This window comes from Lycorma delicatula, chromosome 1 (genome assembly GCF_047948215.1).
Source record: "Lycorma delicatula isolate Av1 chromosome 1, ASM4794821v1, whole genome shotgun sequence".
Lineage (NCBI taxonomy): Eukaryota > Metazoa > Arthropoda > Insecta > Hemiptera > Fulgoridae > Lycorma > Lycorma delicatula.
The window spans coordinates 43,298,331-43,323,293 of record NC_134455.1 but is presented as its reverse complement, the minus strand read 5'-3'; the positions used below and the strand labels follow the sequence as shown (position 1 = coordinate 43,323,293).

General features: G+C 29.6%; 1 protein-coding gene across 1 annotated transcript; it reads left to right on the top strand.

Annotated features, from left to right (window-relative positions):
* Positions 1 to 6,718: 6,718 nt before the first annotated feature.
* LOC142317493 (protein O-mannosyl-transferase TMTC4-like) lies at positions 6,719 to 7,960 on the top strand. Its single transcript, XM_075354056.1, has 2 exons — positions 6,719 to 6,861; positions 7,785 to 7,960. The coding sequence occupies exons 1-2, from the start codon at positions 6,804 to 6,806 to the stop codon at positions 7,958 to 7,960; spliced, it is 234 nt and encodes a 77-aa protein (XP_075210171.1). The 5' UTR covers positions 6,719 to 6,803.
* Positions 7,961 to 24,963: the final 17,003 nt, after the last annotated feature.

The window sequence follows — 24,963 nt, the reverse complement described above, 5'->3', positions numbered from 1 at the left end:
GAATGTCACTGCAATTTTTATATATCACTTTTAACTAAGTAGAACACTCTCATGTTACTTTTAATCGTGTAGTATTTTATATAATTAATGATTAAAAATAAATATCCTTAAAGAATGTGAGTTTATTATGTTTTTAAAGATTAGTTAAAAAAAAAAAATTATTAATAATATGAAGTAGATAAAAATGTAGCTTAAAAAACAATAAGTAAATATTAATAATAAAAACTTAGTATATTTTAAAAAAAAACAAATAAACCTGGGTTAGCTGATGGAAAATGTTCTTAGGCATTTTGTACCATAAAATGCATTCAAAAACATTTTAAATGATAATATTTTGGACTACTTCAATAAAAATAACATTTAAAACATTTTTTTATCCTTTAATTTTTTGTAGTTCTAAATAAAATAACAACATGCCTGTATGGTTCTATGACACTGGTCTATTGCTGTAAGTGGTGGTGTAAAAAATAATGGATTGAGTAATATAGAATAGGAATTTATTTTAATCTACATTCATTCAAACAGAATTTGCATCCTTGGTTTCAATATTTTTTAACTTAACTCTTTCATGGAAAATAAAAATTCAAGGAGATCATTTAAAACCCAATAACAATACTTTCCTGCTATTATTTATTTAACAGTTGAGAAAGTAAAAATAGTTCTCATAATATTTCACCTTGGAAGTAAAATCACTGTAAGAGGCAAGTTGTATCATTATACAAGATCTGTAAATAAAGTAATGACACTAGTTTTTTTTGGCAGCCAATGTGGCTACATTGTAAAGTTACTAGTAAACATATAGGGGTTTACCCTTAGGGTAATAACCCTATTGATTTTAAAATGAAAATGAACCAAAACTTTGGTTCACAGGAATCAAAGTTCAGAGTTAAAGTAAAAAAACAGGATTTTTGAGTAAATTTTCAGGGTTTTTCGTTTTACTGGCTGCAATTTTTAACCTATTTTGATGAAACTTAATAGGATGATGTAAACATAGTAAAAATAGAACCCTATTGATTTTCAAGTGAATTTGTTTGCAGGAACCAGAGTTAGAGGGAAAAAACTGAATTTTTTAATTTGTTTTCAAAGTTTTCATGTGGTAATTTGAAGGGTGACAGGTTAGAAATACAAGATTAGATTTTTGTGAGCATCAGTAGGTTCGAGCTGATTTCACAATGGTCCCAAAACATCATGTTTGTAGCCCAAATCAAATTTTTGAGAGCTCTGCCATGTCCGAGCTAATTTTGTTAAAAAAAGTTTTAACAAATAAAATTGAATTTTGCAATAATTCAGAATGCGATCTGGTATGAAGAAAAGGGACTGGTGTCCAAAAAATCAGTTTTGAAGTTTTAATAATGTTGGGTCAACTTGAACTTTTTTTTTTGTGAACATGGCTTCAAAACGATGCAAACTATAGGCAAAAATATCAAAGTGGGTTGTTGGCAAGTAGCAATGTTAAGCGATTGATACATTCACAACTTAACAACTTTGTGAAAAGGAGGAAGAAAAAAACACAAATATACAAGTATAATAATACATTTTATGGAACAGCACACATTACCTTACATTATTATAAAAGAACACATGATACTAACATAACATGAAATATAATATGACACGAAAAGCTAGCTAAAACACCCAAAGTAATATTATTTTCATAAATCATTACAGCAGTGCGACATACTTTTTTTCTTAAAACCAGAAATCTGCCTTTTGATGCACTTACTGTGACAGTTGTTTCTTTTTTGAAGAAATATGCTTCAAATAGGTTTGGGGTCCAAATGTCAACTAGGTTTAATATTTTTCACATGGTATAAATAAATATGTCAAACATTCATTTGACACCATAGAAAACAATAGGGAGCAGTAGTTGTAATTATGTATAACCGTGTAGTTACCGGATCGAATGAATAAATAAATTACCACAGTTTATTTTTGTTGGGAAGTACAGTTTGACAAAAGAACATTTTTCTCAAAATATGAATCCTCAATGTATTTAAGAAATGACATCTTCATTTTATCTAAACTTGTTTTAGATTCATGCCACATCAACAGTTATCAAGTGATTTGTTATAAAGTTACAAGAAGAGTGTTTCATTTTAAAATACAAAATTTGTATTTATATAAAAGATACTACATTTAATGTATATGTTTACATTTAGTAATAGTAATATTACTTTAAAAGAATGAAGTCTATGAGCTGAATGTCTTCTCCAGTTCTTTCAATTCCATGAAGTTGAGTTCTTAAGCTTGTTTTTTGAGAATTGTGTATAATCTAATAACCGTTCTTCCCAAAATAGTGCCTGTACTTATCCTGTCACCTGGTTAGTCCTTTCTTTCCATAACAGCAGTTTTCCGTCTAAATCTCTGGTATAATCTTGGCTTTATTTTCTTAAAATTTTCAATTATATTTGTACATGTTACATTACTAGGCTTCCCATACATCCGGGATTAGCCCAGACAGTCCTGGTGTTTTTGTGCTGCCTGGGGTAATGTGCAGGGTTACAAAAATGTCTGGGGTTTGAGAATTTTATGACTGGCAAGGATTTTTTTTAATCTTAGACGTTCATGTTTGACATTGTGTGTTTTTGAACATTCTCATATGGCCATGCATCTCTCAGCTGACCTTGGAGCCTGATTTTGAAGGAGGTATAGCTACCAGTCTCTCTACAACTTTTTACGTAACCATTTGCTAACAACCTTGACAATGTGTTTATGTTGTTTTCATGTGTGAAGTAACTCGTTTACACATTTTTGGCCATTTTATCTCTATCTATTTTTTTGTTTCATCATTTAGCAACGGGCAAAAGAAAATGTGTGTTTAATGTTAATCTGCAACAGGAATACAAATTTTTGAAATTGTGTAATGACAGTAACAATGTATGTGTTTATTGTACACTATGTAATGGAGAATTTTCTGTTACACATAAATTTAAGTGTGATATTGAAGACCATGTGAAAACAGCTAAACATAGAAGTGCTACTATTAATGCTACTACTTCAGCAAATATAAGAGATTTTTTTAAAGCCAAAGATGGCAATAACAATAACAGTGGGTGTGCTGCTAAAGAAGCTACATTTTCATGCTACACTGCTAGACATGAACTCATTTTCAAAACATCAGATTGCACATCTAAAATGGTTAAAAGGTTATAAGACCCAAAGTTTTCATCAGCTAGAACCAAAACTGAAGCAATTAATGTTATTTCACCATTTATATTTGATAATGTGTTGTGCATTCTCTGGAAAACATTAATTATGTAACAGTAACAATGGGTAGCTTAAGCAGAAGTGAAGTAAAACTTGTTCCGATTGTTGTAAGATATTTCAGTCTGAAGGAGTTCAAGCTAAACTTTTAAATTTTGATGAAGTGTCAGGTGAAATTGCTTAAATTTTGACTTAGTATCTTTTGCAGTGTATGAAAAAATACAAACTTGAAGAAAAGTTGGTTTGTTATACTGCTGATAACACTAACAGTAATTTTGGTGGTGTGAAGAGAAAGGGGAATGAAAATGTGTTCAGAAAAGTTTAAAGTGGTTTAGATAGACCTACTTTAGGAACTGGTTGTTCAGCTCGCGTTGTATACAATTCAGTACAAACAGCATGATATTCTCTATCCTTGTACATAGAAGTTATTGTTATAAAGATTTATAAATATTTTCACATATATACAGAGAGAGTAACGAAATGTAAAAGAGTTGGAAACAGATTCAAAAAAGTATTATCTCATAGCAACGCAAGGTTCCTTAGTTTGTTAACTGCACTAGAAAGAATTGTTTTCATTTTTGATGGCCTAAAATCATACTTCATATATTGTGACTAATGCCCAAAATTATTTGATTTTTTTGAAAATCTAGAAAATGAACTGTATTTGAAATTTTTATATGGTACTCTACAGTTATTTAATAATGTAGTTCTTTAATTGGAAGCTAATTCTATCACAACAACAGAAGCATTTAATACATAGTCTGAATTAATTTGTCGACTTTAGGAAAGAAAAACCCACAAATTTATACCGTCTTCTGCCAGAGAATTGCTGTGCACCATAAAAAAAATAATGATGTTGAGGAACAAAAATTCTTCTCAAGCATAGACAATTTTTATAATTCTAGTATTCAATACGTAGAGTTTTGGAGAACCAGTTTGGATAAAATTAGTAAGTTTCAGTGATTAAATTTACGAACTGAAATTGCCTGGTCTGATTTAGAAGAGAGTGCACAAGTTGTTAATGAAATTTCATGGTATTCTTGATCTAGTTGATGAACGTACATTGTTACACCGAGTAATTCAAAACCAAAGGGTAGGTTGTGGTTCAAGTTCTGAAAAAGTACCGTATACTATTGAAGAGAAGTAGAAAGCAATTTTTAAGGTGTTTCAAAAGACTGATATTTCATGTTGCAATATTTCTAAAATGGTTGAGTTTGTGATATCTTTGCGTGGGACATCTGTTGCAGTTGATAGAGTTATTTCAATTACGGGGAACATTTAGTCTGCAGAAAGGGGTAGACTTTCAATATCTACTGTTATAAAAACATTTGCTAAATGTTAAAATTAATTCAGAACGTTCTTCTGAATTTTATGATGTGATTAAAACAAACAAACCATTTCTGAAAAAAGTCATGTCTAGTGAAAAATACAACTGAATAAATAAAGTTGAATAAAGACCTCTGGATGAAAGGCTGAGACGCTACAACTCGCATCACGGAGGCCGGCACTCTATTAAACCTGGGTAGGTTTTATAATGTTCATAATTTGATTTTAAACCTGTGACAATGTTATCCTGTCTAAAGTGATTTTTTTGGCATGTCTTTTTCCGTAATAGTGATGAAAATTATTTAAAATTATAAGCTTTTTAAATGATAAACAACCAAATTTAATAAATATAATATTTTAAAAAATCACACAGTAACATTTAAAACTACTCTTAATGGCCATCAAGCTACCGTTCTTGTCACTACCTTGACATCAGCTGATATAGTTGGCAATTTTTTTAATTAGGTAGAAATTTATTTTTGAAAAAATTGATTTGAATTGTGTGTACTTAGTATATCATGGTTGTGTTATATACTTTTACTTCTGTATGCTGTTATTACTGTACTGCTTTAACGGTAGAGTAATAATATATTTAGATCTACTATGTTTAGGGATAAGTTTATTATTCCTAATCCCTTTGATTAGGGTCTAAACTTCTCCTGCTCTGATTATGCCTCACTTTTGGTGTAAAATAGGAAAAATTTACATCATTAATGTTTAAACAGCCAAATGTTAGAAAAATTAGAATAATTCAATCTAAATGACTAGGGATGCTTTATTTTTAAAAAAATTAATGTTTTTTTTATATTATTTGTTAATATTACATTTTTTTAAGAAGACTTGCTATTAAAATTTTCATTAAGTCCAACCTTTTTCTTAGTAGATCACTCTCTAACCCTTTAGACTGTCTCCCCAATCCCTTATCTAATAAGAAAATGAATGGTGTCAATTCCTTGATGTACAAGCTTCAATTCCAAATTTCATGATTGTTAGCACTTTCTGTGAGATATTATGGAAAACAGAACCAGGGGATTTGAATATCTGTAACCTAGAAGGGGACAAACCTACAATAATAAAACTCCATATTATTGATATTATATGTTATTGATAAATTGTTTTTTTGTTTGTCTTCTTGCCTTCTGTCCAGCTTCCAGAAGTTTATGGTGTAGACGTTGAACTACTAACATCAAAACCAGTTTTGCCTATAAATCTCTTTTAAGGTTTGAGCTTGTTTTTCTTGGAATTAATTTTACTATTTCTTATTAGGATTTCAACAGTTCTTGGAGTAGTTTTCTGTTTGCGTCCATATTTTCTCAAATTTTTGGAGATGATCCAGATTCTTTGAATGTCGTCAGAATTCTTGATTTGCTTTCTTCAACTGCAGAAGCAATATCTCTCACTGTCATAGAAGTGTGATTTTTAAGAGCAATAATTTTTGCATGCTTCCTTGGAATCCATTTTTAAACACACGAAAACAACACATGTTACACAAAGAGACCACGTACCACACACAAAGGCTCACAACTAAAGTGACTACTTCCACTTTAAAACCATTCAAACTGCTTTCTTATTGTCAAGGTTGAACAGTCACATCACGTAAAGGCGATTAAACCAGTTTAAGTCGGTTTCAGACAACTGGTAATCACATAATAATGTAGAGAAAAAAATAGCTTGCCTCAATTAATTTGCACAGTGTAGTATATATCAATTTACAGCTCTCTCAGTTGTAATTAAATGTATCTTCTAGACTTGGAAAAAAGAAATTAGTTTTGAATGTATATCTACAAGTAATGACTCGCACATCAAAATTTACTTCATGAAATCACACCAAAACTTTTAATGTTTCTCCACTATTGAACATTGTCTAGTTGTGTTCATTTTCTGTGGGTATTTTTAAAAGCATTGTAGTCTTCAAATTATCCACTACTGACTTCATAAGTTGTGAGATAAAAAGAGATTTAGAGGGACGTGAGGTAATTTTTTGATGCTAGCAAAAGATTTTTATATTAAAAAATTAGTCCTAAAAATCCATGTTACAAAACAACACAGATTGATAAGATACTGTATTCTACTTGTTTACTATATATATATAAAGAATGCTGAATTTAGTTGCCTAAATTTAATTTTTTTTCTTGTTAATACAAAATTTTAGTTAAGTAATTATACTTTTATTACAGATTGCTGGTACTTTAAATATTTTGCAATAAATTTTCATTGATATGTAATAACATAGCCTATATTATACATATTATTATCAGAAAATGTGAAGAAAAATGGAAATTCAAAAAGAAAAGAATCTTGAATCATGGGATTATTTTGTTCCAGTTCCCTGTAAGCATATTTTTTCTTGGTTTCTAATTAAGTTAAGTTGTAAGTTGTGTTACAGTAGAGTAAATCATGATTTGATGGTGATTTTCAACATTTTTTAATTTAGTTGATATGCTAGTTTATAATTTATTAACTCACTTATGAGGCAGGAGTTAATCTTGTACAATTTCAGGCAGATCTCACCATAATATTGTACCTGATTCATCTAGAACTACTAAATAATCACTAAAATACCTTTCAATTACAATTTAAATATGAATGTGCATACTCTTAATCTCATAAATCATGCAATGGAACCAAAACTTTCTTTGTGTTTGCATATAAAAAGATGTGTGTATGTGTTTTTATGTAGGCATGCATGTACACACACAACACATATATCTGCATTAGGCATATCTATGTTTATTTTTAGATTTATAAAACCCACATTTTGGATTAGAATAAAAATATGTTTTCAGTAGAGATGTTTGAGTTTTGATTTAAATTTACATAGAAGTAAATCCTTTAGCATTCTGTGAGATTAATTGATGTCACTGTGTCACATATTGGAATGATTTTGATGCAGTGCTGCCATCAAATGGGCTTGAGCTCATGTGACAATATTTCTCTCGGCTATGTTGAGAGGTAAGCATGTTGGTGTGAGTGTATTTTAATACATGAATTAGTCTGACATTATTTGTGAATATTAAGAGGCATTCATATAACCTAATGTACCAATTTACTACTAGTGGTATAAGTACATAACTAATAGAGTAGGTTATCAATTGCAATAACCACAAAAAATTTGGGGAGAACATATTAAAGGGAAATTATTAATAATATTTGTAATTTTTATAAGCAAACTATGGTTATAATCTACTCTCTTTTTACGTGAATGAGCAGTGAAGTAGTTGTTTTGTAAATTATTTATTTTTTGTTTGTTTTAGGTTTATCAAGAACCAAATATATTTTATTAATAGTACTTTTGTCAGTAGGTTGTTTTATAATTTCAATTGATGGTCAGTTTGTATTTGATGATTCAGAAGCTATCGTTAATAACAAAGATGTTAAACAACACCCATTGGAGAGTTGTTTTATAATGATTTTTGGGGTACACGTATGAATCATAGTCAGAGTCATAAATCATATAGGCCTATTACAATATTATCATTCAGGTTGGTAATTTTTTTTTCTGTATTTGTGTTTATATGTGTATGTGTTTTTTTATTTCAGAAGTTACAATTGTTATTTTAAAGCTTCAGTATATATTTATAAAAGTATAAATGAAAAAGAGGAGGATCTGTAGGTCAGTTGGTTCTATCTTAAAAATGGACAAAATGATAGTAACAAAAATTATAGCATACTGAAGAGTGTGTTTTCTTGGCTTAAAAGATTTGATGGAATGACATTTGATGTCATTCCTATATTTCTTTTACAGAGGCAGGATCATTTCCACATGTGTTCATACAGTGTGCAGGTAATATGACAAAGGAGGAAGTAGACAAAAAAGAGTGTTTTCATTGGGAATAGGGATCTTAGTTTATGAGTGACAAAAAGAATAGTAAAAGATAATTTTCCTTATAACATTTGTACATGGGATTTCCTACTCAAATCAGAGCCCAAATGAAAGTCAGCAACTTAACCTGTTTCCATCCATTGCTCTCATTTTTCTTTAAGTTAAAAATAAAATCTTGAGTCTTTTTCTCATTTAATAGAAAATAACTCATAATCACTGTCTAACCTTGTGAAATGAAATGATGTTTGTGCTAATTCAACAAATTTGTGTGATACACAATCGCATGTAATAAAACTTATATCACCACATACAGTGCAAAATCACATAGAATAAATGACGGAGAATCATTTAATAGGATAATAAAAAGAAAGGAATCTATGTGCTACTCCACATTTTATAACCAGCAGAGAGAGCAAAGTGGGTGTCAATAAAGAATACTGTCTTGTTTTCTGTCGCTTTGAGTAGATATACAAAAGTATTTACCAATATTCTAATAATTTAGTCAATAAATATCTGTCAAATGTTTTGTCAAATCATATAATGTCCAAAAAGTATAACTCTTATCTTCAGTTGCATCTAAAGTAGATTTAATTACATGTAATAAACCCGTATCAGTAGATTTACTGGGAATATTACCGAGCCGGTTAAGTAAAGAAATTTCCAATCATTTAGGAAACTGAAAACTTGATCGTACATGGTACTATCTATTACCTTGGAAAATATGGACATCAAATTTATTAACCTATGAACTCCCAGTCAACTGTGTTTCCCCATTTAAGAATTGGTATTAATTTCTAAATCCTTAGAATTTCAGAAAATATAGCACTATTGAAAATTTTATTGATTAATATGCTTAGAGATTCAACAGTTACTGGTTGCATATTTTTAATGTAATAATTGGGGATAAAATACTGTTACAACTCTTAAATTAGAAATTGTATTAACAGTATTTTACATATCTTTAATGAGGATGGGTTTCTACAAAAAATAAGTAGTAGTAGTAGTAGGAGCAGAAACAGTAATAATAACCTTTCTGCCTTGTGCATTTTACCATTAAAAAAAAATTAGTAACATCACTACATTATTTTACTGGCCTGTTTTACTACTAAAAATATTAATATTTTGTTTATCATTATCAGTGAAAAACTTGTTGAATAAATCTGTTGACATCATCAATTTTTACCGCCTTGGAAGTGACAAGACACACTTGTACTGAAATACTTTAATTAATCTGTTTCTACTTTTTTGTCGCTCAGAAAATTGGTTTAGATTTTCCAACTAAGAGCATTTGTACTCCCAAAGTCATCTAATTCCCCCATTGATTTTTCTGCTCTCTTGACAAGCCTAAGAAAAGATGATTAATAGGTGCAAGTTGGATTATTTCTGAGGAAGAATTGGTTTCAGTATTACCATATTTTGTCAGTGATAATGAAATTTCAGATTATTTAGTAGGTGATATCGATGCAGATGTTGATTATATATAATCAGATGCTGAATCGTCATCATCTAACCAAGTAAGTAAAAAAAAAAAGGAATTAATTTGTAGCTTGCCCACTGGGTTGGTGTAGTGGTTAACTTGTCACAAATCAGTTTGTTTATCAGCTGATTTTTGAAGTTGAAGGTTCTGAGATTCAAATCCTAGTAAAAGTTAGTTGCTTTTATACTGATTTGAATACTAGACAGTGGATACCGGTGTACTTTGATGGTTGGAATTTTATTAACCGTGACATACATATCCTCATCTCATTGGGCTGTTTGGGGGGTTGCTTATTGTTCACTAGTTGAACATATTGCGATGTACACATTAGGAAAAATAAAAATAATAAAACTTCTGAGGCTTTCATATGTTTGCGTTAGAAATTTTGTACATTTCCTTTGTTATAAAACATTTATATGAAATTATATTTTGTATAAACACAATAATATTACAATTTTTAAAATCATTTTCTTTAGATATAACCTAAACATTTATGTTAGGATATTTTTTCCTTTTTTAAATATTTGTTTGCGATTGCCAAATTGGTTTTACTGTAACTTGTCAAAAAAAATCTAATGTGGACACTACATGACTTCCTTGTATGCCTATTAAATTACATATATACATTTTTTGCTGCACTTCATTTGAAAGTGAGATATGATCCTCCAATTAAGAAGATACGATCTCCTTAATTTTCTAATTAAGTGGACAGTTACACAATTGCTGAAATATTAGTTTTTATTTACATAAAATATTTATACAGTTATTAATTCAACAATGTTAAATGAAATATTAGGATATAGTAAAAATCACTTTATTACTTGTATTACTTGTAATCCCTATTAAATTACATTACACATTTTTAAAAGCACATAAAATTTTATTTCACTAACTACTTCTGACTTTAAAATTTTTTTTTATTGAATTATTATTTATTGTAAATTTTTTTACAATCACAGGTTAATAATTAATTATTAAATCAATTTATTTAAATTAAAAAAAAGAATTTAAAAAAATTAATATAAAAAAAGTTTAAAAAACAAAAGATGAAGTCTGATTTGAACCAATGTGCCTTCCCTTTAAGATCCAAATATTTCATTAATTAAAATTTTAATTTTGATTGCAATCAGAAAGGGAGATGAACAACTAGATGTTATAACAGTGCTAAATCCAAAATTTCAACATCCTTCGGATAGTTATTTTTGAGTTATGCGAGATACAAACGCACATGCTTACATATGTACGTACAGACGTCATGCTGAAACCAGTCAAAATGGATTCATGGATGGTCAAAACGAGTATTTCGATTGAAATATGAGAACCGAAATGTTTCACAATCACAATACTTTCTTTACATCGTACAAGGAAGTAAAAATTAAGTTGATAATTTTTTTAAAATGCTTTTTTTTAATCTTGAGTTCAGATTCAGCAATTATTCTGTTACAATTAAGGCTATACAAAATTGAAATTCATGGCTATAGTAAAGGAAAAGTGTACATGTGTATTAACGAGGTGAGAAAACTGGACAAAGAAGTGTGATTTCATTCAAACTGAATAAAAAATGAACATTGTACATCAGTAGACTAAAATTTCAATTACTGTTATTGATTATAATCTTAGAAATAAATAATTGCGGGTATTTGTGTAACTTCTAACTACATATTAACAGTGTCTGGTTAATGCAGTTTCAGTGTTTTCAAGCAGAGCATTGAACTGATTGAATAAACATTTATGCGTTTCCTAAAATTATGGAAATGTTCTATTATCATAACAAACTTAGTTACAATTAGTTTCCTTAGTCTGGCAAGACAAATTAATTGTATGCTATTTGGATGTAGTTAAATGCACCAGTGAATGTTTTAATATGAGTTTTTGATAGTGTAAGCTAGCTTCTTTACCCACAGTTTTTTTGTACTAATGAATGGTATTTTATTTTATTATTTTAAATTCGTAACTTATATAGGATTTAGTTTTAAGGAATCATATTAGTAAATAATTAATATATTTATAGATAAATTAAAAAGAAAAATAAATAAATAAATAAAATCTTAATTTTTTATGCACAATAATATTCAGTCCTCTTCATGAACACATCAGGCAACCATTTTTTTTAATTTCATTTGTTGCATTGTCAAGTAAATGGTTAAAAATGTATGAAGGTATATTAGTATATAACAAAATATTGGGTTGACTAAACCCTTGTGCTGAATCTATAAATAATTTATTTAATGCTGTTTGAATTTTTTTAGAAAATATATCAATTATTTAAAAAAATTACTTAAATAACTCATATTCTAATATAATCCTTTTTAATTTCCTTTATTCCTCTGTTACTCTTGAAAAAATGATCACTGAATTTTTTGCTTGTTCTTTCACCATTTTGAAATATGAAATTAATGTATCTTGTATTTTTAATCAGAAGCTGTATTTTTATCTGATTGTATTTTCTATATTTATTTCAGGTTCAACACGTGGTTAAACAATGGAATATTGTCCCCCTATCAATTTAGATTACTTAATATTTTATTACATTGTATTGTTTGTTTATTGTCAAAAAACGTTTTTGAATTATTAATGGGTGGTAATTGTTGCAAAGCAGCAAATTTATGTGCTATAATATTTAGCATTCATCCTATACACACCGAAGCAGTAAGTAATTTATTTATTAATTAAATATCTCCCTTCTTTAATAATTTTTATTGATTACCAGTATTGATGCTCTCTATCTTCTTTCTTTGCTTTTATATATTACCAACAACATTTATTTGCATTAGATAATTATATAAGATATTGTAGAAACAAGGACTTCCAATGGTCAGTTAGTTTTTATTATTTTTATAAAACATTTACCTTTCCATAAGTGGTGAAATTTTTGGCCTTTGTTTTCAAAACAGCTCTATTCTTTTAGTAATGCTTGAAAACATTATATCTTGTAGCTGGATACTGCTGTCAAACCTCAAATTGTTGATTGATCTGAATGCACAACTGTTTTTGATGTTACATAAGAAGTAAAAGTCAGATGCTTAAATTTTGGAGGATAGTCTCCTCTTATAGGATATATCTCCTCTTAAATCTGCACTTCTGTTAATAAGCTAGTGGATTTATAACACTAATTTATATATAGGTTTAAAGTAAAAATATATTCCTTAACTAAAAGAATGTATTTAACAAACATTTAATGTGGAGTAACTTTTTAATTTTACTTTATATACAGACAATTACTAAAATTACACACACACTACTCTATATATATGTAATATATTTTCTTAGGTTCACAACCAGATGGGGTTAGAGTTAAGCTTTTAAAAATACTATGTTAATACAGTATGATAAACAATATTGTTTGGCTTATTAATTAATAAAGAGTTTAAAAACATATGAACATGTTGAAAACATTTTACCATCAATTAACTATTTAATCATTAAATTTGTCTTTTCTTGTTCTATTTCTTGCTGTTAGCCATTTAAAATTATTCTGTTTGCTATATTACAGTATAAATCCTCTAGGTTGTTATTCATTGTTCTCTTGTATTAAAAATATAATAGTTGATTACTCGATTAGGTAGTAGATGAGTTAAACTTTTGATAGGTCATTCGGGGTAGAGGTCAGCTAACGTAGTGGTTTCTAGACCAGTTGGTTTCATGTTTGATTTCTGCCAATAGTCTGACACTTTTGTGAATGATCCTTTTTTTGAATCGTGGATAATATTGAATGGAATTGCCTTCTTCCTATTGTGGTGAAAGCATCACTGTGATTCTTATTACAATACAAATTCCAAATCTTTAAAGTTTGAGTAGATAAATCTATACAGAGAGCATTTCTAAAGTTATGTAAGTATGAAATTCTCTGTGACTTAAGTTTTGCAATATATTTTATAATTAAAGTTCAATTTTAGTAATTATTTTATGGTTTGTTATAATGGTGATACATTATAAAAGTTTCTCAAATAAAAATATGTTCTTTGGAAATGGTTGTAGTATATACTAACTTGTATTCTAACACCGACTACTATGTGTATTTATTACACAATAACTGTATGAAATTCATTTCATTATTTTAGACTAAAACATCATATAAAAGTAATCTGTTATTTTATGACCAACAACTACTTATCAATTTTCAACTAACCATTGAAGCTTAATTTTATTCTTTTTAGGAATGTTTAATTATCTAATATCACAGCACGTTAACTTCATGTAATGCATTTTTAAAGTACTCTATTTATATATGCCGATTTATTAACCAAACTAAATTAATGTTGAATAGTTTAATGTTTTTCTTGTATTAGATTCCTAGGATTGGACTTTAATCTACTTACACTAGCTTTTATAGAAAAGTTTGTGATATATTAGCAGGTGAAGGGGATGGAAACTTTTATCATTATTGAGGATTATGATTACTATGTACAGTAAACACTATAAAAATAAAAGTATTACCAGCCTAAGCTGAATAAAAAGTTATTAGATTTGCTTACAAGTATTTTGTTAAATTTCATTGTTGAATTTCTCAAAAATGTTTTTTATGAATTTTAATGGAATTATAATTTTTATTGGAATGTGAACGTAACAACAGAACATATAAAAATAAAAATTGTGAACAATTATTTCTTCAGGATTAACTTTGATGTATTCAAGGTTCAGTTTAAATATAATAAATTGTGATAATTGTCACTTTTTTGAAATAGTAAAGTGTACTATTATATCCTAATTAATTTTATTTAATATTATTTCTTGTATGTTTCAGGGTATTTGTTTCATCTATGATGTGTGGATTGTTAACAAATTAAATGTAGTTAAATATATATTATCATTTTTTAGTAAAAATAATTTTACATTACGTAATGAAAGATTAAGTGTTGATCATAAAAGAGTGACAATAAACAGATTTTTATGCAGTAGAAATAATCCCAAAAATGAATGCAGCGGTGTTAAAAATGCAAATAATGACTACAGATTAAATAAGAACAATTTATTTATTATTTATATGTTAATTTTACGTTTCATTATAATATTGACTACTGGTCTATTACTTTTTTATGTAAGATGGAAAATAATGGCCGGTTCACCACCAACATTTCAGAAATTTGATAATCTTGCAGCTTTTGCTGATAGTTTTATCATTAGGGTTAGTAATTTAATTTATTTTTTTAAATTTCCCTCTTTATTTTTTAAATATGTGAATTTTGAAAATTGATTATTAATTTATATGAGGCTTAAGCAATATCGTGTTTTTACCAGAAACTGACAAGAGCTGCTTGATGGTCCTAAAAAGGACCATTTAGTAGCTCAGCAGCAGGGATGGTCTTCATTGTGGTTGTCATTCATCTTAATAGATTGGCTCTGAAAACAGGTGTTTGATTTGAGAGCTCCTGGAGTTGATAACAGTGATGGCTGGGCCAACTCAGGAATCTAAACTCCAAAGTAGTTCTCAAAAGTTAATTTGTTAATGTAGTAGAACAGTGTTTCTCAACCTTTCAGTATTTGCGACCCAATTTTCAATCATAATTTTCATTGTGTTCCCCCCTCTCATATAATAACAATGTATACAATAATAATATTTTGATGTTAAAGCTACACTACAATCTTAATTACAAACCTTACAAATTAGTTAGAAAAAATAAATGTATTGATATTTTGCAACACCAATCTGCTGCATTGACAAAATCAGACTCGATGCCTCTCTATTGCTCTCTGTCTTACATCCACCATATCAAACATTTTCACAGATTTGCGAGAAGTTCCAATTTGTCTCAAACATTCGGGAACATCTACGTGACATTCTGCGCAAATGTGTATAAATGCTGCTGCACCTCGTTCAATTCCAGCCAGTCTCAGCCAACTCAATCCTTCTAGTGCTATCAAATCTATCATGAATGTGCATATTGTAATTTGTGTGTTAATTGCAATTCACAGTATTAAATATTCACAGCAGTGGATTTATACAGAATCATGGATAAATTTTTGAGTGGGTGTAAGCGAGCAGTAGATGATAGTGAAGCATTAAGAAGTGCACAGACAAGCGTGTTTCCAAAAATAAAATCAAGAAAGTAGTCTCAAGAATACTTAAATTTTCGATTTACCAGTATTGAAGTAAATGAAGAAGAAAGGTCCCTGTGTCATTTGCTCAAAAATTTTGGTAGCAACTTAATAAACCTAATAAACTTAAACAATATTTGAAAATGCTTCATAGTGTGTATGTTAACAAACGTCGAGAATTCTTTGAACTAAAATTAAAATCATATGAAAAGCAAACATAATTTAAAAAAAAAATGATAAAGCCTGTGAATGAAAACTTTTACTTGTCTCTTACATTCTTATAAAATAGCCAGATGTAAAAAGCCTCGCACTATTGATGAAGAGCTTATTTTGCCAGCTGCAATTGAGGTTGTAGAAACTATGTTTGAAGATAATTTAGCCAAACAATTGCAACCCATACCTCTATCAAATGATACTGTTGCCCGTCAAATTAGTGATATAGCTGAAGATGTACAGCATTAGCTTTTTGGGAAGTTGCATGACAAATTGTTTTCAATTCAGTTTGATGAGGCAACAGATAGCAATAAAGATGCTCATTTCATTGCCTATGTTTGATTTTGTGATGGTATGTCAGCAGTAGACGAAGTAAATTTCTGCAAACCAATATAACTCAAAGCAACAACACTCGCATTATTAGCTATCTTAAATGACCTTATAAACAAGCCAAACATAGAGTGAAAAAATTGCGTCGGAATATGTACCAATGGTGCTTGTTCAATATCTGATAGATTCCAAGCAATTGTGCAATCGCACAAAAAATTACAAGCAATTGTGAAACAAAAAGCTCCACAGTGTGTCTGGACACATTTCATGATCCACAGAGAAGCTCTGGCTTCCAAAGAAATGAGTCCTGGTCTGAATATTGTGCTAACAATCGTTGTAACTTAATAAATTATATAAAAATGAGACCCGTAAAATCAAGAATTTTTTCTCCACTTTTTAAAGAGATGTGTGCAGTATATTCAGTGTTACTATTTTATTGCGAGGCAAGATGGTTATCACCTGGGAAATTTTTACGTGTTTATGAATTAAGAGATGAAATCACAATTTTTCTAGAGGAGGAAAATCGACTGGAAGCTGATAAATTTTGAGATTGTTTATTTTTAATGAAATTGAGCTACTTGGTCAACATATTTGAAAAATTAAATACCTTGAATCTTTAACTCCAAGGAGCAAATACACATATGTTGGATATGAGTGATAAAGTTAATGGTTTTTGTATAAAACTGGAATTTTGGAGCAGAAATTTAAAGCAAAAAACCTAGAAATGTTTGCAAATATGGATGAAAGTGTTACAACTTACAAGGTTGAAGAAAAACGTGAAAGTTGTATTTTTTTCATGTAAATGTATTTTGTTTTGCTTTCCTTTCAGTAAATTAATAAATCTTTTTAGTAATATTTTCTTTTTGATGTGCTCACACCCCCCATCTAGTGTTATCATACCTCCCTAGGGGGAGCGGGCCCCACAGATTGAGAAACACTGTAGTAGAGTGATCATGGTTCACCACAGTATGACCAGAATTGGAAGTCTGATCAGGATGATTAGCTGCAGTTTATTACTTGAATTTCTCTGTATTTTGAGCTTCTTCCAGGGATGTTATCTGCGTCTCTTCAGGGACTCCCCTCTATCTGTCTGGCCATATAAGCACACTCGTATAGCTGTCAAACTACAATGATGGAATATCTAATTGGCTGAGTTAACAAACTGTATTGGTCAGATTATCAGGTCTTCCAGTTTGCTGCTTCACATAAAATTTGTAATACAACAAAACAAAGTTGGCAACTGTCAGAATGTTTAATAAAAATATAAATGTTTGTAAATAAACCACCAATTGGAAAAATAAGACAGAATTCATCAATTAAAAGCAGAATTGATTCTTCTTATATTGTACCATAATAGTTTTTATATAAAGTGCACTTTTTGCCCTGAAGTGAACTTTCAAACATAATACCATATCAGTAGACAACAACATATCAGTAGATCATACTCACAATATCTTACACAAGCATTTGGATATGAGAAAGCTATCAGCACAATGGGTGTTGTGTTTGTTAATGGTTGACCAGAAACGCACTCAAATGAACATTTCTCAGCACTGTTTGGGCATGTTCAACTATTCAACTGAACTTTTGCGACGTTTCGTTACTGCTGATGGAACGTGGATTCATTATTATAGCCCTGAGATGAAGCAGCAGTCCAAACAGTGGGTCGAAACCATTGGAAGTGCTCCAAAGAATGCAAAAAGTGTTCAATCAGCTGGAAAAGTCATGGCCACTGTTTTATGGGATGTTGGTAGTGTGGTGCTCATAGACTATTTGGAAAAAGGAAAAAAAATTACCGGAAAATATTATACAGCATTTTTGGAGCAATTGAAATAAGCTATTAAGACCACATGTCCACATTCGGGCAAGAAAAATTGCTTTTTCACCAAGACATTGCACCCGCACACTCATCTTCTGTTGTTGCTGCTAAAATTCACAACTGTGTTTTGAGTTGCTTCCACATTCACCAGATTTAGCTCAGAGTGATTATTTCCTGTTCCCAAATTTGAATAAATGACTTTGTGGGCAAAGATTTACCTCAAATGACGAAGTCATAACTGAGACTGACGCCTATTTTGCAGAGCTTGAGAAATTGTACTTTACTGAAGAAATAAATAAGCTGGAAAAGCGATGGACTAAGTATAATACTGTAAAAGACTATGACTATGTTGAAAAATAAAAAAAATTTGGTAAGAAATTTTGTCTTTTCTTTCTTAGGCCATGAACTTTCCGAACCGCCCTTGTAGATGATAATACTTATAATACACCAGGAACTTCAAACAGTGTGTTCTATCATTCTCTGTTTTTTTTTCCAGCAGTTCATGTTTCTGTTGAATATACCCTACTGTGCTTTATTATTAAATGTGTGTGATCGACTATAATCTTGTCTATGATCTTATGCTTTCAGGTGCCAAAATATATTGGTACACATATAACACAATTTACCAAATATACTACTCAAAATCTGCTATAATCAGAACCATTATTTTACTTTACAGTGTCCTAAACTTCTTTAAAAATTAATTAGAGAAGTCAGTTAAGATATACTGTATATTAGAAGGTAGATTATTACTGTATATATATTTCCATAATGTTTATTTATAATTATAAACAACTATGCAGAAATTAAATTTCTTGCAATGTTGAAATTTGTTGAAGCGAAGATACAAATTTTAAGTTAGAAATTATCAAATTGTATTACTGGTAAATTTTAGAGGCAAAAGACACCTGGCTTTACCCAGTCATTACCTCAGCCATTTGTTTGTTATTGTTTATTATTTTGTACAACTCTTGGACAGTAAAATTATGTGCAATCCCAGGACAGTTACACAAAATGGCATTACTCTACTGAGTACAATAGAGAAGTGGCTGATCCATCATGTACAAAAAAGTACCAGAATTGTGTCAGAGGCAGAATCAGAGGCTCAACTGACAGTACCCATGGTCTTATCAGAGGATAAAGGGATCCCCATTCAGGCATTTAATGTTGCATTTACTTTTTCACAGATACATTTTTTTTCTAATCAAAGTTTATTAAGGGTCCAGTATGTGTTAATGTAGACTGTAAGTGCCCTTTTTAAACATTAACAAAATTTTGTCATTGGAATATTCACATAATTTTATATTCAAATGCAGTTGAAACATTCAAGTAAATGACCTACTGTAGATAATATTTTTAAAATGAAATTTGTTAAGCTTGTATATGGATTATAATAGTTTGCATATTTTTTGTTTTTGTTTTAGGTAATAAATTATAATTACATATATGCGTTGAATAGTTGGCTATTACTATGCCCTGTATGGCTGTGCTTTGATTGGTTTATGGGTTGTGTACCTTTAATCACTCATACAAATGATATAAGAATTATGTTTACAATCTTATTTTGGTGTACCATTATTCTACTTTTTTATCGCAGTCTATTTTTTGTTGATAACAAAACCAGTAGGTAAGATTAATTTGAATTTAATTATTTATATTGTTCCTATCACATGTATAGCTTTGAAAGATAAAGCTTTTTCTACAACAATTTTGCAAAGTGGTTTCTTTCTGATAACTTGTTTACAGGCTCAAATAAACCTGAAAACTAATCTTTTGCCTTTATTTCTCCTAGTAAACTATATTATGTGAGTGGTAGTGTCTCGGCCTTTCATCCGGAGGTCCTGGGTTTGAAACCTGGTCAGGCATGACATTTTCACACATGCTGCAAATCATTCTTCTCATCCTTTGAAGTGATACTTAATGGTGGTCCTGGAGGTTAAAAAAAAAGTTTATAGTAGAAAAACTTTTCTACTTTTTTGGCACTATGCCAAATCTTGTTGAAACACTTCATTACCTTATGCGAATTTGTTTTGAAGTTGTGTTACGACCTTTTCCTTCAGAATTTTTATATACCCATCACTTTTCAATGTACCATCTACTCTAAGTAATGAACAAGGGCTTCAAATGTGAAACAGTCCCAAATTTTTTTTTTCTGGGAGATGTTTAACTGATTGTTGGATATGAGCTGGTGATATATTTTCATCTGATGCTTTTTTAACATATGGAAGCAATTGCTTCTGAACATAAGAATGTGACTCATCAGAAAATATAACATTTTTCCAGCCTTCTTTGGTTCAGTTAGGATGTGCTTTGGCCCACAACAGCCTTTTTTGCCATTTCTGGTGTTAAAAGCTGATTTTTAGTTGGTCTATGAGCTTTCTGTCCAGATGCAAGAAGTTGGTATCTAATAACATTTTTCACATGTAATCCAGTGGCTGCTATATCTCAATTTAAGTTCACTGATAATTCTGAATCAAGTTTACTTTTTTTCACTAATAATCAATCCTGTGTTAGATAGTTTTTATTTTATAGACATGTTTGCCTTAACTTTGAAGTGAAAAGGAACCAGTTTCTTTAAATTGTTTTAAAATAACATTCACTGTCCCTAGTCCAACACCACATTCAGAAGCTATTATAATGGTTGTGTTATACTGGTAATCTCAGAAAGAGAAACAATTTTTGAATGCTTTCTTGAAATTATGTCTGTTATTATATAGTCAAGACACAGAACACAAAATACGAAAATATGATTTTTGAAGTAGAAAATAAAATAAACTTTCATAAAACACAATTTATAACATGAAAATCAAAGAACAATAACCTAACGTTATACAGACAACTTAAAGAATGGATGTGGTTGAGCAGTGTGGCCACAACATATAGAAATAAACAAAAATTTCTTGTGTTCAATTTAATTTGTAAACAACTGTAGATATATATATATTTTCATTTTATACAATGTAACCATTTTAACATTATTAATTTTATATTTTCAATGTACTTCATTATTTAAAAAAATTATGTATTGATGATATAATATCCAATTTGATAATTGGTTTAAAGTGATACACATTAATACAATACATATCTGATTCATAAATGAATAATAAAAAAGGAAGTGAGACAGAAATGCCATTTATCACAATTTTTTTCAGAATTATAGAAGATTTTTTAAATGAAGTGAATGAGTGACTGGAAAGTAGAGAATCTAAAGAGAGAGAATTAAAATGTACTGAGTGTAACATTTTTTATTTTAACAGAACAAAAGTGAGTTAAGATAATATTGGGGCATAAACTCAATATTAGGTTAGAAATTCAATTTGTAAAATAACTAAAAAAAATGAAACAAAGTTATGATATATGACAGAAAGAGAAATGAAAATTATGACATGAACTCTGCATGTTAAGATGTTTAGTTAGGCCACAGATTAAGTGCTGAAATGAAGATACCAATAGTAGGCTGGTTCAACCATGAAAAACCTTTCTTGCAAAAAAAAAACTTTCATATATAAGTTCAGAAGTTAAAAAGAAATTCTTAAAATTATTTGTGAATATTGGTTGGATCACTCTATGGCTGAAAAAAATAGATAATAGAGAAACTAAAAGAAAAAGAATTGAGGCTCATCGAATGCAGTTTATAGGATTTTGAAAGCATTAAAAAATTTGGTGGCTTGTGAGAATAAGAATATCAAATAGAATTTAAGAGGATTATAGAGGTTAGAATTTTGTGACAGAATTAGTTATCATAAAGTCATCCAGGAGTAATTAACTTAACACTAATGAAGTGTTGAGCATAATACTAAGTGTTCATTGTGGGAATTGAAAATTTAGATTACATAAAATATATAATAAAGGATTTTGTACATAAACCATACAACTTTACATGAAATTATAGGAATTTGGTTTATAATTCTTTTATTATTTAGATTTTACTTTAAAATGAATCTATAAGTAAAAGAATTTAGAATTATTTTGTAAGGTTTTTTTTTAGAGAAACAGTGCCAAGGTGCTTATAAATGTGTAAACTAATTATTCACTCTTTCCATTTTTTCTTGAAAAGTTATATAATTTTTCTTGAAAATAATTTATGAAGAATATTTTCAATAAAATGCTCCAATTTACCAATATTTTCATGCATGAGCATATCCAGAGGGGGAGAAGGAGGCAGCTTCCCCTTCCAAGATGGAAAAAAAAATAAAACAAGAAAATTTATAAATAACAAATTTTTGAAAAATTTAAAATTAAACAGCAGTTTGAAAAAGACTAATTACAAAATAAAGACACTCGGACCATCTATGAGAAGGTTTAAGAATACTTTTATACCTTGGTGCCATCTTACTTGTACTTGTGGTAACAAGAGTTTTCTAGAATAGTCTCATTTCACGACATGACGGGAATATTCCAGAAGCTATTTACCAAGTATATAAGAGCATATGCGTTTTTGGTTAGAGTCAGTGCAGTTGTTACTTTCACACATGTGTGAAAGTAATGTATACAATTTTTTATGGTTGTAAGTTTATATTTTCATGCCAGCTACAAGCCATCCACTTTTTATAATGAATGGATATTAGAACATTTCTTTTGTATATAAATCGGTGTACTATCTTTATTTAACACATTAGATTTTAATTTCTGTGCCACTAAATACTCTATAACTTTCCTGTATGCTCTGTTTGTTTTACCAATGATCATTTCTCTTTCCACTTCTGAACACTTTTCTTTAATCCATTCTTCTTTTGTTTGCTAATTTGCACTTCTTGTTTATAGTATTTCTTAATTTTGGATAGTTCCTTTTACCTTCAACACTGGCATTCTTATACTTTCTACGTTCATCCATCAGGTGCAATACATCCACTGATATCCAAAGTTTTCTACCATTTCTCTTTGTTTCGCCCAAGTTTGCTTCTGCTAATTTAAAAATTTCCTTTTTAACATTCTCCCATTCTTCTATATTTTCTACCTTATTGGTTTTTCTCAGACCTCTTTTGATGTCCTTCTCAAAAATCTTCTTTACCTCCTTTTCCTCAAGCTTCTCTAAATTCCACCAATTCATCTGACATCTTTTATTCAGGTTTTTAAACCCTAACTACATTTCGTTATCACTAAATTATGGTCGCTATCAATATTTGCCCCTGGATATACTTTGTAGTCGACAAGTTGATTTCTTAATCTTTGTTTAACCATGATATCTACCTGATATAACTGGGTGTTGGCAATTACTAAAATTATACTTTGTGTAAAAGTTGGTCCCTTATTTCATTTCTTTTGCCCACCCTGTATTCACCCACAATATTTACTTCCTTGCCTTTTCTGATTCTTGCATTCCAATCTCCAATGATTATTAAATTTTCATCCTCTTATGTGTTTTAATTGCTTTATTAATTTCTTTGTATACACATTCTACTGCATCATATCATCATCATGGGCACTTGTGTAGGCATACAGATGTTAACAATCATTGGTTTAGGTTTTGATTTTATCCTTTCTATAATGATTCTATCACCAAACTTTTTGAAGTACTTTACTCTCTTCCCTATCTTCTTGTTCATTATGAAACCTACTCCTGCCTGCCCTTTATTTGATGCTGAATTAATTATTATAAAATCAGCTGACCAAAAGTTGAATCAACTGACCGAACCTTGCTAATTGCTACTACATCTACACATTTAACCTATCCATTTCCCTCCAAATTTTTCTAACTTCTAACATTCCACGATCCGGCTCGTAGAATGTTATTTTGTAATTTTCTGGTGACCCCTTCCTTGGAAGTCTCCACCCAGAGATCTGAACGAGGGATTAGTTTACCTCCAAAATATTTTACCAAGGAAGGTGCCTTCATTTTTGTTAAATGAAACTACAGAGAACTATATTTTCTTGGGGAAAAAAACAGCTGTAGTTTTCCATTGCTTTCAGCTGCACAGTACTCAGAAGATTGAGGGATGTTGATAAGGTCATTTAACAACTACTGAAAGAGTTGTTAAGGCCTTATAACAAGGCGTTGTTAAGGCTGTCTGCCTTCTTTCAGAAATCATTCCTAGTCTGGCTCTCAACAGATACCACTCTTGATATGGTTGCACCTTTGGCCCAGCTACTGTGTATCATTGAGCACTCAAGCCCCCTCACCATCGGCAAGGTCTCATTATTCATAGAGGGAGTTCAAAGTATTAAAAAACATCAAAAAACCAAAATTGATTTTTGAAGAATTTCATGTTAAGAGCTTTAACTTAAGCTTCATGAGTTTGTATCTTTAACTTAAGTTAAAGATTTTTCAAACAAGAAATTACAGTGTGTCCATAAATGATGTAAAGAAAATATGTATATATATATATATTTAATATTAATTTAGTAAAATCAATTCTTACTTTATTGTTATCCATATCTTCCTCTGTACTAATTATATTAAAGACTAAAAGTAAAACTCAGCAATCCACCACAGTACAGAATCTAATAATGTTTCTTATCTTATTATTACTTCTTCATTTCTACATCAACAGTGCTTTCAAAATACGAATGAAAAGTTAATAATAAGATAAGAAATATTAAGTTTATTCAGCAGCTTTCAGTAATTTTTTTGTGGTTATGTCACTGATAATGAGAAGGTTATGTTATTAGTAACAACCTAATTTCATGAAATCTGATGTCGAATAACAGTAACATAAAATGTGAACATTTTCCTAATGCTTGAAAAATTCACTATAAACAATGATTTTTTGCATGCAGTGAAATATTGCCAAA